This window comes from Artemia franciscana, chromosome 6, assembly GCF_032884065.1.
Source record: "Artemia franciscana chromosome 6, ASM3288406v1, whole genome shotgun sequence".
NCBI lineage: Eukaryota > Metazoa > Arthropoda > Branchiopoda > Anostraca > Artemiidae > Artemia > Artemia franciscana.
Genome location: NC_088868.1, coordinates 22,586,564 through 22,603,175, shown reverse-complemented (window position 1 = coordinate 22,603,175; position 16,612 = coordinate 22,586,564). Strand labels below are relative to the sequence as shown.

The window sequence follows — 16,612 nt, the reverse complement described above, 5'->3', positions numbered from 1 at the left end:
ATCTACTTCCTATCCTTCTCCCTCTAGATGACAGTGACTTCTGATGATCTTTAAAAATATTTGTGTTTTAATAGTGAAACCTTACAAAAAAGGGTCTTCTACTTAAAGCAAGTACAGTAAAACTGCTTTCAGCTTCACAACTTTGCTCAATTCCAATTTATGAGGTTTCAAAGATCTGAAAATACATTTCCTAAATTTAGAAAGACCATTGGTATGGCTTCTTAAAATTCTTCTCAAATATCAGGAACTAAATTTTCAGAACTAAGGAACATTTTCAGAACTAAAACAGAAAAAAAAACTGATCACTGAAAATTTAGGCATAAACATGTCAATTAGGGAAATTTCTAAGGATTAGACATCAGAAGAGGGTTAACATAGAAGCTTGGCAATACCTTCCCAGAGTATGTTTTTGGCCCTGTATTCATTACTGACAGTTTTGTTTTCCTAACTCAACCCCTTTTCATCAAAGCAAAAAGTAGCTCTTGTTGTTTCTTGACAAAAGGGTAAAAACATACAAGATTTCATAACTGACATACAGACAAGATTATTGCATGACTTATTTCTTATTCTCTGCTTTTTCCAAATATGTTAATCAACTTGCTATCTAATGCACACACCCTTCCTCCTGATGGTCTTATATGCAATCATAATATGGTACTTTCTATTACATCAATTTAATCAGATGTTATAGGACAAGACCCTCAGTACACAGCCAGTGCCTAATCTCTGCCATATATCCTGGTTAAAAAGTATCTTTCCGATTAAGAAGGTCCAATTTATGGAGCCTAAGTTTAGGTAGTTAAGATTAGCTAATAGTTTTGACTAGACATGATTGGCTGACATCAATCTTGGAAAACTAATGGTTTTTAGCATTTGAATTTTGACAAAAGTTACCCTAAAACCTATTTCCATACAATTACTCTGTTTCATAAAGATTATATTAGATTACATCTGTCCAAGATTGACTCTGTCAGTGATTTAGATATTCTGTTCTAACTTTAAGATACTGTTTCCAAGATTGGACATAATTTTCCAAGATGTGGCTCAAGTTTTAAATGTATCCAAGATTATGCTCTACTTCCATCTGTCAATATATTTGAAATTGTTAGTGTTTTATATCATCCAAACATTTAAGCCAATAACATGCTTATTAAAAAATTGGGCAAATCTAATGATTGAATAATCTACTTTCTAGGTGTTATGGTAGAGATTTTATGATGATTTAACTGTTGTATGGGTGATTGGCTGTCCAATTACTGGGTGTCTTACTGTAGCTCCTATATTAAACCAGTTATATTTTAAGTCAGGATTTATCTCTGTGTGAAATTAAGTGTATAATTGACTAGAATATTGTTTGAAATGGTTTTGATAAGATAATTAAATAATAATGGAAGGAAGCATGATAATCTATTAAAAAATTGCAGCATATCATAAACCGAGCATTTTGTCCTTCTAGTCTGTCTTATTTTTGTATATTCCTTAGGCTACATATGGGACCATGAGGGGGAGGGGGCAAATTTCCATGTGAATTAATTATTATATTTAGAAAGAGGATTAAAAAAATGACCAATGTGTTCACCTTGTTCCTATGTCAGTTATGGAATCTTGTATATATTTATTGCTAAGAGTTTGACATTAAAAGTAGTGGTCTATTGTTATATTCCTTATTTTATGGTCTTTTTCATTGTAAGAGTTCTTATCCTGACTCTGTATCTCATCCCCCTAATGGCCTCATATAATGTCCCAAAAGTTTACATTTCTTTCTTATTTATTATCTTGTAATGCATTATGTATTCTACAATAAAACAAGATTGCTGAGTTAATTCCATGGGACTTGTGTTAACTACTCTGCCTAAGTTATTTCGAAAGAATTGTTAGAACTAGATGTCACCTCAGTGTCCATTTAAAGGCTCTAAATGCTATTTGCAAGCCAAGCAAGTATCATATTTGAAGATAAAAAAAGGCAATGAGTAGTGTCATCATCTTGCTTCTACATAAGTAATGGCATTGTCTTAAAGTTTATCCCAAACTCCTGATGGTTTGAAGTATAGATTTATGAATATATATATAAAATTAAAGCACTAAAACAATGAAGTTTTCAATTAATAATACCCAGCATGCTTTTATCAGTCAGATGATCATGTTTCCTTTCATTTGTGTTCTTTTTTATAACCATTTATTTCTAGGTAAATATATAGTGCCATTAGATTCCTTATTTTATAATTTTCCAAATATCATGGTTACTTTTTTAACAATGCACCCTCCCCCCTAATTGTATCAGCTTCAGCCCTAGGAAACTAAAAGAAAGCACTAAAAAAAACAAATGAAATGAAATTCCTACTTCTTAATATACCAGACATTTCTATTAATCAGACCATCATGTTTCCTTCTATTTTTGTGTTGTTTGAAAAAATATTTTATGCATGTCTCATTGTAGTTTACTCCACCAAAACCAAATTCCATTAAGTATGATAGTGACTGCAGAAACCTGTCAGAGGCAACACTATAGATTTGTCTTTTGTGGGGGCCATAAGGTTTCAATGTTTTATTATTTATTTATTTAAGAAATTTCCCAGAGGCTCTTCATATGGAAAGGGTGATTGTATAAACTTTAGAGGGAGCTTATTTGATTGGAAGTTGGAATTTCTACTGCCCTATTTAAGAGTCAAAAGTGATTGGAGAGCAACTAGCCTCCTCCCCTCATACCATTTTCCCCAAAATGTGTCCAATCAAAATTTCACAAAAGCCATTTTGCTCCTCAAAGCCTGGGGGCAAGTGATGGAAGTAATGCCCCTGGGCCATATCCAATTTGTATGGAAGGAATGGTGTATAAACTTCAAAGGGGACCCATTTGATTGGAAATTGAAAATTCTAGTTGCCCTTTTAAGAGGCGAAAGTGATTGGAGGGCAACTGGGCCCCCTTTCCCATACCCTGAACCAAGCAGGCACCAACAAAAACTATTAAAAGAAAGAAATAGAATGCATTTAAAAAGATCACTAACAGGAATTTCTTATGCAGGGAGGGGGGGGGGGTAAGTACTACCTAGAATTTGTTATTTACCAGGGTCTAAATGAGAATTGTTTTGCGTACCTAATAGATAATGTTATTTAATATTTCCTTGTTTCCAAGGGGTAGTGCCTGCTGCCTCACCCCCTGGTTATGTCCTTGGCATGCAAAAGACAAAAAAAGCACAATACTTTATAAGCTAGCTTGACAGTTATGAAAAAAGATGGATACAATTAGATACTACCAAATGAAATAACATAATTGGTCCAAACAATGTTGAAAGACATTTTAAAAGCTCCAGTATTCTTTGTCCTTACAGTTTTCATGTTTCTATTTTAAAAATATTTTTATATCATTCACTCTGTCAATATTTTTTAGATCCATCTTGCTAGGAGCTAAAGGGGTGGATGTCCCCAGACTATCACAGAAACTAGAAAGTCTCAGTGCCACAGCAAATCTTGAGCCACTAGAACCAATTCAAGAGACTGATATTCAGAGTTTCCTTAAGAATGAAAGAGAAAATGCTATTTTGGCTATATTGGAAGAGACACGCAAAGAGGTAAAGAAAATTGTCCATTTTCATCTTTCAACAAAAGACTTTCTATAGTAACATTCCCAGTGCCAACCATAATGAAGATATTCTGATAGCTGTCGCAGTTATCTCTCCTAGATAATGGGAAATGTGTTAAAGTAGGAACTGGTGCTAGTGTCCAAAAAGTGGTAATCATTATCAAAAGCGTTTGACAGTTTTAACCTTTTTTCCTTGTCCCAAACTGCTTCATACTGCTCTTTTTATGTACTTTGAAATATAGGAGAGAATACCGACAACAAAATTCTGTTACCATCAAAAAAAAGTTAATGGTAAATTTTCTAAAGACAGTGATTAGAATATAACCAAAGTAAGCACTTTGAGTATATAAATGTCTTCAGCATAATATAATGCCAAAAAAGAACAAAAAACAATAAAAAATCTAACTCAAAAGTTTGCTTAGGATTTATTTTAATAACTCCCTTCAGAAAGTTCCTTATTAACTTTGTGTTTTTCATAATATTAAATATAAAAACAAATTCTTTTAAATGAAAGTAAGGAGCAACATTAAAACTTAAAACGAACAGAAATTACCCTGTATATGAAAGGGGTTTTTCCTCCTCAACGCCTCGCTCTTTACGCTAAAGTTTGATTCTTTCTCTTAACTCTATTTTTAAAACAGTAAGAAACTTTAGCGTTTCTAAAGTTCTAAAGAAAAGAGCGGGGCCTTGAGGAGGAAAAGCCCCTTTCATATACGGAGTAATTTCTGTTCGTTTTAAGTTTTAATGTTGCTCCTTACTTTCAGTAAAAAAAACTTGTTTTTTTATTTAATTTCTGGACGTTTTTGAATTAATGCATGTTTTGATCTTGGCTCTTCGCACATAAATAATTGAAACGAAATTTGCATATTAATTGATTGCAATTAATCGGAAGATTTTGAGAAAAAAGGAGCGAGGGAGGAGGCCTATTGCCCTCCAAGTTTTTGATTACTTAAAAAACAAGTAGAACTTTTAATTTTTTATAAAGGTTTTCATTGATAAAAAATATACGCAACTTACGAATTAACTTACGTAATGAACTTCTATATTCGTATATTTTTATTGCGTATATGAGGGGGTTCAACCCTCGTCGATGCCTCGCTCTTTACACTAAAGCTTAGATTTTGTCCCAATTCCTTAAGAATGACCTCTGAATCACAAAGGCTGTAGAATAAATAGGTGAAATCACTAAAAATACTTTAGCGTAAAGAGTGAGGTATAACGAGGAGGTAAACCCCTCATATGCGTAATAATTTTGTTCGTTTTTAGTCTTAATGCTGCTCCTTACTTTCAGTAGAAAAAACTTTTCATATTTATAGTTTCATTGTTTTTTCAAATAATGCTAGAAAATCCTGCGCCCCCTTCATTGAAATTCTCTTTCCCCATGAGAAGTTTCTCCATCGAAATGTCCTCCCACGTAACCCCCCCAACTCTCCCCCTAAGCCAAAAAAAATCCCCCTGAAAACGTCTGTACACTTCCCAGTAACCATTACTATATGTAAACACAGGTCAAAGTTTCCAACTTGCAGCCCTTCCCACGGGGACTGCGGGGGAGTAAGTCGTCCCTAAAGACATAGTTATTAGGTTTTTCGACTATGATGAATAAAATGGCTATCTCAGAATTTTGATCTGGTCACTTTGGGAAAAAATGAGCGTGGGAGGGGGCCTAGGTGCCCTCCAATTTTTGGTCACTTAAAAAGGGCACTAGAACTTTGAATTTCCGTTAGAAAGAGCCCTCTCGCGACATTCCAGGACCACTCAGTCGATACGATCACCCCTGGAAAAAAAAAAAACAACAAAAAAACAAATAAACACGCATCCGTGATCTGTCTTCTGGCAAAAAATGCGAAATTCTACATTTTTGTAGATAGGAGCTTGAGACTTCTACAATATGGTTCTCTGATACGCTGAATCTGATGGTGTGATTTTTGTTAAGATTGTAGGACTTTTAGGGGGTGTTTCCCCCTATTTTCTAAAATAAGGCAAATTTTCTCAGGCTCGTAACTTTTGATGGGTATGACTGATATTCATGAAATTCATATATTTAAAATCAGCATTAAAATGCGATTCTTTTGATGTAACTATTGGTATCAAAATTCCATTTTTTTGAGTTTCGGTTACTATTGAGCCAGGTTACTCCTTACTACAGTTTGTTACCACGAACTGTTTGATGTAAAGGCAAGGTTGTCTTTGTTGCTATTTAATTGTCAACAGTAGGCATTACAGATTAAAGTCAATTAGCCTACTTAACCTGCAAAGATTTTCCCAAGCTAACTTAGGCAAATATTATGCAGACAGATTTTGACTTAAAATAATTTTTGAAGAAGACAAATGCTGATTAATTATAGGGAAATCTCATTGCGTATTAATTATGGCAGTTATCTAATTTTATTTAAAATTTTCTGTTTTTTTTTGTGAAGTTACCAGACGCTAAACTGTCAGTGGTGATAGCAGTTTTTTAATCAATATCTTCCTTCGCTAAACCGTCAAAGGTCAAACTTTGTTAAATTTCCCTTTCTCTTTGACCTCCCATAACGGAGTTCAAATGAAGACTGGAAAGTAGGAGTAACTAGTAATAGAGATTTAGAAGAGTAAGAATAAGATGTTGTTACTGATTTTCTATTTGTTTGCAGAAACGAAACTATCCACTAGTAAAACTTCGCTACTAACAATTCATGGACATACATAACTTTGGTAGGAAATTAAAAAATGGGATCTTTATCAAATCAATTCGTTTATCGTGCTAATCAAGTACAGATCAAATTAAACACTACAGTAGAAGTTTCAACCAGAAGAAAGTTTACAACAAATCAATGTTTTAAATTTTAGCCCATCTTCCTCTTTTCCTATTGCATTTGCTTTGACAGAATTTGTTAGAGCTGTCCACTTGATAGTCTTTGACTAGTTTGTGAAGGACTGAACCTACAAATCAGTGTTTAGAATTTAAAAAAATAACAATTGGAAGTGAAATGTAGATAAAAGAATCAAAAGAATGGAAGTAGATAAAGAAGTGCAACAATGGAAAAGTAGTAAGAGAAATTAGTAATAGAAAAAGTTAAGAGATTGGAAATTCAAAAGAATATTATTATAAGCAAAGATAGGGATAAGATATAAATATCGTTTATCTTCATGAGATCATTAGGAGTGCAAATCCTCCCCTTCCCCTAGTGTGTCAATGATTCCCTGTGGAATAATAATTTTTAGCTGCAAAGGGTAGTTTCTTATGGTATAAAAAGCCTTTAGGACCTAGTTTAATTGGAGAACACGTCCTTTACGCCAATCGAACGGAAATTTTTTTCTTTGTCTAGGAATATATTTTGTTGTTGACTGTATAAATTGACCTAAATTTCATTTTAGACTTACAACCATTTTAACAAGATTTGCTGGAATTCTATCCAGTCAGATTGGGAGAAAAATAAGCAGAAGATAATTGATTCCCTTGGAGGGGCGAGAGAGAGTATACTTGATCTGACAGCCCCCAGTGGTGAGGTAAGACTTTAGTTTGACCCTGTTGTGCAATCAATATAAAGTAATGGAACAACTTCTTAAAAAAAATCGATGTACCTAATACCATGTGACAGCACAGTTTTAAAAGAAACATGGGGAAAGTCAGCAGATTGCAAAAGCCAAACGTGAAAAAGACCCGCGCTCACATCGCCCCGATACTTGACGCCAAAGCGGTCCCTGGGTCTACTACGCGAGGCGGCGCCATCACACCACGCTAGCTGCCCCTGGGAGCCACCACATCATCACTGCGACGCCACGCGCCCTGGGACACGCCACACACGTAGCCGCTGCACTTACTGCTCCTGGGAGCCGCCACGGCGTCCAGTAGCAGCGCAAAGTGAGCGTTGTTGGGTGGTTCTTTTTTACTCTTGGCTTGCGCAATTTGAATCTAGTGTTTGGTATCATATTTTTTTAGCTTATTTTTTTGCTGAATTCCCCCATGTTTCTTTTAAAACTTAGTCCTTGTTGAAGAATATGAAGCTTCATGTTGTAAATTTCTGAAGAAAATGGTTTAGTATAGGTGATAAAGGTATATGTTTTTTTTCTATAGAATATAGTCTTTACTAGTTACATAAATTAGAAATTTGAGCAAAAGAATTAGCGCAAATCTGGCAGATACAAGTTTTAAAAGTGTGGAAATGACAAAAAAACATAATTTGTATTCATGTTTACTCTAACCTTTCTAGAAGGGAGTGGGGGGAGGTTCGAACCTTGATTAAGAAAGCATGTGGGTTAGATCAGATCTCAAGTAAAGAGTTTAAACATACTTTATGAATTAATTTTCTTCAAGAATTCAAGATGTATGGAGTAATGATAAGTAAATATATTGAATTAAAGGATGCGAATTTTTGAATAATTTATAAAGCCGATTTCCTGAGTGAGTGTCCAGTGACGTACCAAGTCATAGTAAGTGTATTGCATACAGATACGGTGACTAATCACCAAGCATTACATGGCATCAGTTATTTCTCTATAGAAATACTTGATTTTCTTTTTGCTTGTATTTATGTAGGGTTTTTTTTTTCGTTTGACCAGTATATGTATTTAACCTTACTGTGTCTTTAGCATATACTATAGAAGAGAGTATGATTAAATAGCTGTATTCACCCCCTTCAGAAAATAGATAAAAGTTATCAGAGAGCAGGGAATACATTCAGATAGTATGGGTGAGTCACATATTATGGTATTAAATGTGCCAGTTTTGGCTTATTTAAATGCTAGGTTTTGTTGATGGGAAAATGTTAAGAGGTAAAAACGAAGTTTGTGAGGCTAGATAGAATTGACCTACCTGAATAGTGGTTTATATTAAAGACAATTAAAGTATAGCTTTTAAAAGGTTGATTAGGGACAAAAAATTATATGAACAAATAGGGTGAAGCATAGAAAATTATTTTCTGTATTAATTCAAAGTTACTACGGTCCTAAATCCCACATAAAAATGAATGAAACCCAAAAGAAGAGAAAATAAATAAAACAATCAGCAAACATCGTGAAAAGAACTAGTAATATAAATGAACAAATCCTAAACAAGTAAAAATTAAATTGCGTATTTAAGTCAAAGATAAACGATAGAAATATCTAGAGAAAGGGCTTGGGTAATGGTCCCTACTCCCTTCTCTAACCGTAAAAATCTAAAGCTTATTGCCTCATTCGCGTTTTATCGAAAACTATATTTGTCTTGAACAATGTGCTTTTGTTTTTTCAAAACATTTAGAACAAAAAAACTATCATTATAAAAGATCTTTGTTATGTCTAAGAACTTGCAGAAATATGGGAGGCTACGCTAGGTGACAGTCTGTGAAAAAGGGTTGAAATTCAGAAGTTCATGTCCTGGAAATAAAGTTTGGAATCAAATATCAAATAGATAGATAGATAGATAGATAGATAGATAAGTGTATTTCAAAAGCCTAAGGGCCATATACACACAACAATATAAATAAATAACACACAAGCAAGAACATTAAACAACAGCACAAATTACAAGCACGCACAGAAACAGAATACAGCGCGAAAATATCTAAACTAACGACAAAATAAGTTAATCATAAACACGTTTCTTCTTACTAAGGATTAACGGACTTTTCCCCTTTATTAATAGTATTTTCACTCTTAACAACCTATTCTAAAAATATTGCCAAAGACCCCCACGCTTAATTGGTCGTCCCATAAATCTTCCGCTTTCCCGATTGAAAGAGAGAGAAAAAAAAAGAAGAGAAAAAGAAATTCTTGTGTTTTATATCATATAACGGGAAAGAGAGAGCACTTCCAATCTTGATGGGAAAAAGTTGACTCTCAACTAGGATTCAACGGAGGAAATTTAGTGCAATTCTATTCCGGGAACGTGGAGAGAAGAAAGGATTTGCTTAGGAAATTCTCCAGATCTAGGCCTCAAATTATTAAGACTCGCTGTCTTTGTGACTTATAATAATAATTCATATTGTGTCTTATAATAATAATTAATAATAAATTATTCCAGAAAAAAAAGCCCGTGGGCCATAGGAAAATTACATAATACACAAACAACAAATTCACTGCATTAAATTAAAACTATTTAAAGAAAACGCTCCCGATGCACCGCTGCAATCCTGACAAACCTTGCTATCCTTTTAATACTCAGGAAATTTGTATCATTCATTCTATCTACCATCCATATCTCATTCAATTTTTCTTTACCATACATCTCACGCCTCCAATCATTCAATTCGACACATTCACACACAAAATGTATTAAACTTTCATCCTGAGATCCGCACATAGGACAAGCAATAGATACTACCTTCTCCCCTTTTCTCCCTTGATACTTTCTTTTCTCCCCAATCAAAAATCCATTTCCCCTCCAATCCAAATACGCCTTCAAATCCTCTCTACTTAACCCAACCTTCCAAAATACCTCCTCCCCCCAACTCCTCTTTATCTGTTTATAAAATTTTAACGACCCTGAACGATCCAGGCTTGCCCACCATATCTGTATTTCTTGATTCTTCAATCTCTCTTGTACCTCCCTTATTACTATTTCCTCCATACCCATAATCCCCTTTCCTTCATTCCACCATTCTCCTAATCCACACTTGTCTAAGATGTCCTTAATCTCCGCCGGCCACCCTGTTTTACTATTCTGTCTCAACGCCTCTAAGTATGCTGCCTTTGCTACCGTAAATCTCTGCATACCCAGTATCCTAACCCAATATCTCACCATGGTCACTAGCCTCATAGATCGCAGCGATACTAGCCCTAAATCCCCCTGGATTACCAAATTACTAAACGAATCCCGTAGTCCTAACATCCTCTTATAATATCTCATCATAACCACCTCAAGTTTTGGACCTTTCCGATACCCCCAGATCTCTGCTCCATAATGCATCGCCGGTACTATCTTACTTGTCCAAATCCTCTTATGTACTCTAATATCTCTCACCCGTCTAAGACTACTCCTCGCTATTTCACCGCTAATATACCTCCCCCTTGCATTCGCTAGATCCAGATGCCCACTGAATTTCCCATTACTAGTAAACTTTACCCCAAGATAAACAAATTCATTATTCACTGGTATAGTTTCACCTTTAAAGGAAAAATTCACATCTTCACTTTCCATGGCTTTACGACCAAATACCATCACCACTGACTTCGATGTGTTCAGGATTAACTTCTTCTCTTCCAAATAAACCTCCGTAATCTCTAATAATTGTTGCAGTTTCTCCTTTGTTTCAGCCAGTAATACGATGTCGTCAGCAAATAGTAGTAAGCACAGTTTAAGCAAATCTATCGATAACATTGGTGCATTATTCTTAGCGAAAAATTCATTGGCATCATTTAAATAGAGGCTAAACAATTTTGGTGACAGCACACATCCCTGCTTTAGTCCCAATAAAGATTGCACCGGAGTTGAGCACTTTCCCGCGACTTTCACTACTAACTTCACGTATTTATACATTTCGCACAGCAACAATACGAAATAGTGAGGCAGTCCTAAAGATAACAGGTTTAACATTAACAGGTTCCTATCGACATTATCATATGCTCCTTTCAGGTCTAAAAACGCTGCATATAACCTCCCCCCTTTTCCTTTCCTATACTTCTCTACCATAATTCTCAAAGTAAAAATATGATCTACTGCACTATGATTTTTTCTAAACCCTACCTGAAAAGGGGATAGCAGTTCCTTTACCTCCAACCACTTCCCTAATCTTGAGTCTATAACCTTGCAGAAAATCTTACTCATCACATTTCCTAAACTAATTATTCTATAATTACTATGATCCTGTCTGTTACCTTTTTTGAAAATTGGTATTCCTACTGACACATTCCACTGGTCAGGCCATTTCCTATTTTCAGTCACAAAACTGAAAACTGCTGCTAAAACTGGTACTAGAACTGTTTTCCCCATTTTCCAAATCTTTGCTGGTATTCCATCCACCCCCGGCGCCGAAGATCCCTTCATTCCTTTTAGGCTTGCACAAACTTCCTCTACCTTAATCGGTTCTAATAGACTATAATCCTCTTGTCTTAAGGGGAAACCATTCTGCTCTCGTAGCTCCTCTACTAAACTCCCTATACCGTCTTCATATTGCTCCCTTTTGCTAGTGTCCTGCTCCAGGTATGTTTTCCACGACTCAGCTGGAGGTATGAGTTTGTCGTTGGCCTTGAATTCCCGCCTTACTTCACTCCAAAACTGTTTTGGGTCTTTTGACAAGTATTCCTCGCTGATCTTTATAGCCCTAATCTCTTCTACTTGTTTTTTTCTCATTTTTAATAACCTCTTGTAGATTTTTCTCTCTGTTCGGTACTCCGATAAGTGTTTATTCATTTCCTGGTCATTTAGTGCTCCTTTCACTTTCCTGAGAAGTTGAATAAGGTTTACTTTCAGCCTCCGACAATCCTCATCAAAGAATTCGTTTGTATTTCTCACCCTCTCCTTGTTATTTGATATCCCACTGCATTTCTGGTATACTTCCTCTGATATTTCTTGCACGGCTTCTTCTAACTTCCCTTCTCCCAGTATATATATGCATTCCTCCGCCCTTTTCTGCATCTGTTCACTTTCCAACAAATTTTTCAAACGGTTTTCCTCCATACAATCTACCCTAATCTGCTGCTTCATTACCTTCCTATCCTTATCTTCCCTCTTCCCCTTATTCTTCCAACTATATCTCTCACCCTCTATCTCATACATCCATTTCTTCGCCTGTCCTGCCTTCATGACTACCTCTATTGGCTGGTGATCTGATCCTACAACATCCATAACATAAAAATCCAAACAATTTTCCCATAACCTCCTATCAACCATAATATAATCAATCACGCTAGGCTTCCCCGAACCAAAGCACGTAAAATCTCCCCTTTCATGATCTTTACCCACCCTTCCATTCAAAATTATCAACCGACCCTCAGTACAAAAATTTATCAACTTATGGCCCCACCTATTTTTCCTCCTAGTTTCATCTTTGCTTGTCCTACCTTTCGGACATCCGTTTCTTCCATACCATTCAACCATACTCTCCATACCTGATAAGCAAGGGTTGCCAAGATCCACCTGTATGTCTTCAACCTCCGTACTCGTACCCGTGTAGGCGTTGAAATCACCTAGTAATACAAAAAAATGGTCACAAAAATAATTAACATACTCCTCAATTAATATGTCCCATGTATACTCATTCATATAAGAACTATTTTCAGGGGGTATATATACACAGCCTATAACATACCTCTTATCCCACATGGACATTTGTAACCACACAATATTTTCTGACGCACTCAATAGCCTATGGATGCTATCAAATATATCATCCCGGATCAATATCGCTATCCCCCCATAATGTCGACCATTACTCGATTTATTTCTCACTCTTTCAAAAACATTGTACCCTTCAACACTTAATGGGTTTTTCCCATCACTCCATGTCTCTACTAGTCCAACTATATCTTTCTTTTCATTATCAATACACGCTTCCTTCAACAGATTACTTAGTTTTGTCGCTGAAAACCCTTGAATATTCCAATGCACCATGCGTACTACCCTTTCACTAGAATTTTCACTATGGCCCCCCGTTTCCTATTCATCACCAGCAGTTACTATAGCCCCTTGACTCGGCTGTTCTCTTGACACGCTTTCACCATCCCTTGCCCTCACCTCAAGACCACTGCCATCCATTGGTGCTTCCTGGTTGAGCACTCCCACTAATCGTGACTTTCTGATAGGTTGATTTTGATCGTCACTTGGACTTATTATCCTAGCATGGTCGCGTTTGGCCCGTGGTTCAGGCCTCCCGGGCACCTTCAAAGCAACCGTATTTTTCGGTGTAATAGATGTCGTTGTGGTTCGAATATCCGTGTTTGGATCGTCCAATTCATTTTCATTGGCTGAAAAATATCCTTGCAAGCTACCTGTAGATTCTGCCCTGCTACGCGTTGGAGTCTCATGGTCAAGGGACTGACGGCTCTGACCTTGAAGCCTTCCCAAAGCTATCGGGACCATATCTCTAACACTCGGACCACTTACTTCAATTATTTTCTCATTCTTAAAATCATACGTCAAAATTTTGTCCTGTAAAATTAGCCTTACCCCCCTTAATTTAGCAGGCATATTTTTTGACCTAGCCTCCGCTAGCAGTGGTTTTAACTTATCTCGAGCCATCCGCTCTCTTTCCGTGTAGTCAGGGGATATATACAACTTATGACGGCTAAATAGCCCAGAGGATCTCAACACCAAATCTCTCAGAGGCTTGCTAATAAATTTAATGACAACCGGGGGCACGCCATTATTTTTAGAGCGAAGGCGGAAAATATCCTTTATGTCTCGCCTCTCTAAATCCAAATTCGGGACAATTTCATTTAAGCATGACAAAATATCTGACGCTAGACTGGGTCCTCGATGTTTAGGGTCAAAATTGTATATAATCAAATTCATGTTCTTCAATTCTTTTTCAATAAAATCTATCTTGGACTGGGTTTTCCGCAAATCTTTATTAACAGTCGAGCAGCTTAATGCCAGTCCCGCTATCTCCGATTTAATTGCTCTGTTGGTTTCCTCTACCTTGCAAGAAAATTCCGAAAAAATCGTCTTTAGGCCTTCAATTCCCTTTCAATATGCCCAATATTCAATATTTAGGCCTTTCAATATGCACTATGCAAAAAAAATAACAACAACAAATATGCACGGTAATGTCGAAATATTCTAGAAATATGAGTTTAAAACAATTAAGATCAAAGATTTTTTGTAGTTTAAACTTGGAAATTACCCAGTTTCTTGATAAATTAGAAAAAGCCGTAAATTAGAGATAGCCAAAGAGGATGGGTGGCCACAAACCTACATGAAGCGGAGATCAGAGCTGTTGGTAGTGACTGTAAAGTCCAGAGGTGCGTCCTTTACCAGTTGTTTAAGCTCTGAACAAAAAAGTTTTCTACGTGTCTAGGAATTTACCGAAATATAGGAGGCTACTCCAATCTGTAAGAATCAAACTTGAAAATAGGCATAGAAAATGTACACTAAGCTCGGGTTATTCAGAAATACAACTGAAGAAGACTGTTTAAACGATTAAAAATACCCAGTTCCTTAAGAAATTAGAAAAAGCCGTGAATTAGAGATAACCAAACAGGACGGGCTACCTTCACTCCTCATGGAAGTTGGGAAGGGCCCCTACACGGGGCATAAAGAGAAAATTTCTTCGATATGCGGTGTCTGAGAATAAAATTAAACGCCAAAAATTGTAATAAAACAAACTTTAAATAATAAAAAAAATCTGAATGTCCGAATCCATGTCCACGAATTTTTGTCAACGAAAAAAATTTAAAATCCATAATATCAGTTCTAGCGAAACGTCCAGAAGTCCTTCCTAAGTGTGTTTTGAGAGAATGCTAGGCCTCAGGTTCTATGTCTCTGTTAGTTAAATCGAAAAATAAAAGCATGAGGACATTTCTTGGCGCAAATAATTGGCATTTCCATTTGTGTGGAAATAAAGATCACCTTTATCCTTATAACTTAGCCTCTCTTAGAGCTTAATAGACAGAGAAAAATAATAATGTCGTAGTAAGTCCGCGATGACCTGTGGCGATCATAAAGGCATCCAGTGGACATTAATATGACCACCAACTAGTGGAGACCCCCTAAAAATGTCATACAGGGACCCTAGGAAATCCCTAAAAAAAATTGCGATGCGAACGCTTGCCTAGCGGGAAATCATGGAACTGAACGATACCGTAGGGATCTAAGCAGAGAGATCTACTCAAGACCTAGGATGGGTAGGGTCAACTCTTTAATATGATCTGTAATAGCATTACGAGTCATTGCCAGACCCATTGTGTTTTGATATTTACTGATTTAAATCTATTCTCTTTGAATTCCGGACTGTCCCAAATAATGATTGAATTTCTGTATTAGAAAAATGAAAAAAAAAAAAAGGTAACTTCTTCCACTTATCAAATGATTATGAACTATATTCATTCTCTCAAAATAGATTTCGGATACAACTCACTTTTAGATTTTGAGTTTTTCATCACGTCAACAGGTAAGTTTCCAGATTCATCTTATGATATTGACGAAATCCACTATTATCCATTGTTTGCACCCCGCCCCTCTCCTCTGTCTTAAATTAATTTTTTTCTCATGTAACATATATCCTTGATAGATTTAAGAACCTCCATTCCCATATTTCTAGTTCTTTTGTATTGTAAGCTTAATGATGAATGCTCAACACTAAGCTGAATTTTGATTGGTAAGATTCGCAGCAAAATATTTTTAAATAGCTTCCTATCATTGCCTTTTAGCTTAAGTTTGCGTAGGTTAGTTACAACGTTTTGTTTATTCTTCTTTTATATATTTATAGAGAAGCTTGCTTGGTGATACTCTTTCTGCGTATAGCACTTTAAGCAACGAAGAAATGGTCTATGCTAGAGTTGTGGCAGAATTTAACGACGTGGTTATACGTGGTGGCGTGAAACCATCTCTGGCTGAAAAGTTTGCTAAAGCTGTTACTACTTTCGGTGACCAAGTCAGGATTGCTTTTTACTATTTATTTTTTTTTTGTTTTCTTGTAACCGTAAAACAATTTTTCAAGTGTTTACTGATGATTTCTTTGTCATTCCAAAGAGCATGAAAAGCTGATAAAAGCGAAAACTCAAGTTGATAGCCATTAATTGCATCTACTGGTACTTAGCAAAACCCTTCAATAGGCTACGATTTTTCGATTATTCTCTAAAATGGCATATCTCCTGTAGTCCTTGTAATACGCAATTTTTTTTTTACTTTTCATCAAAATTAGTAGCACGAAGTAAGTCATGTATTTAGTATCCAAACTCTAAATTGTGTAAGACGGTAGAAACAAAATAAAGCTTATTGCCCAGCAGCGAGGGAACCAAGATTTGCACGGGCTTAAAAAAAGAGGAAAGAAGACATAATGCTGCTGAACTTCTTACATCCAAAACTTAAAAAGCTCACAAATAAATCCCCCCCAAAAAAACACTGAAAAAATACCAGAGAGACTGGACTGTGAACCAACTGCCAAACCTCAATAAAAATATAATATATAAAAGTTTATA

General features: G+C 35.9%; 1 protein-coding gene across 1 annotated transcript in view; it reads left to right on the top strand.

The window, feature by feature from the left end:
- The window catches only part of LOC136028198 (nuclear pore complex protein Nup93-like), a 73,966-nt gene that overhangs the window by 2,612 nt on the left and 54,742 nt on the right, over window positions 1-16,612 (top strand). The window contains exons 2-4 of the mRNA XM_065705913.1: window positions 3,386-3,566; window positions 6,932-7,063; window positions 15,901-16,065. Coding sequence (XP_065561985.1) covers window positions 3,386-3,566; window positions 6,932-7,063; window positions 15,901-16,065 — 478 coding nt within the window. The remainder of the gene's footprint in view (window positions 1-3,385; window positions 3,567-6,931; window positions 7,064-15,900; window positions 16,066-16,612) is intronic.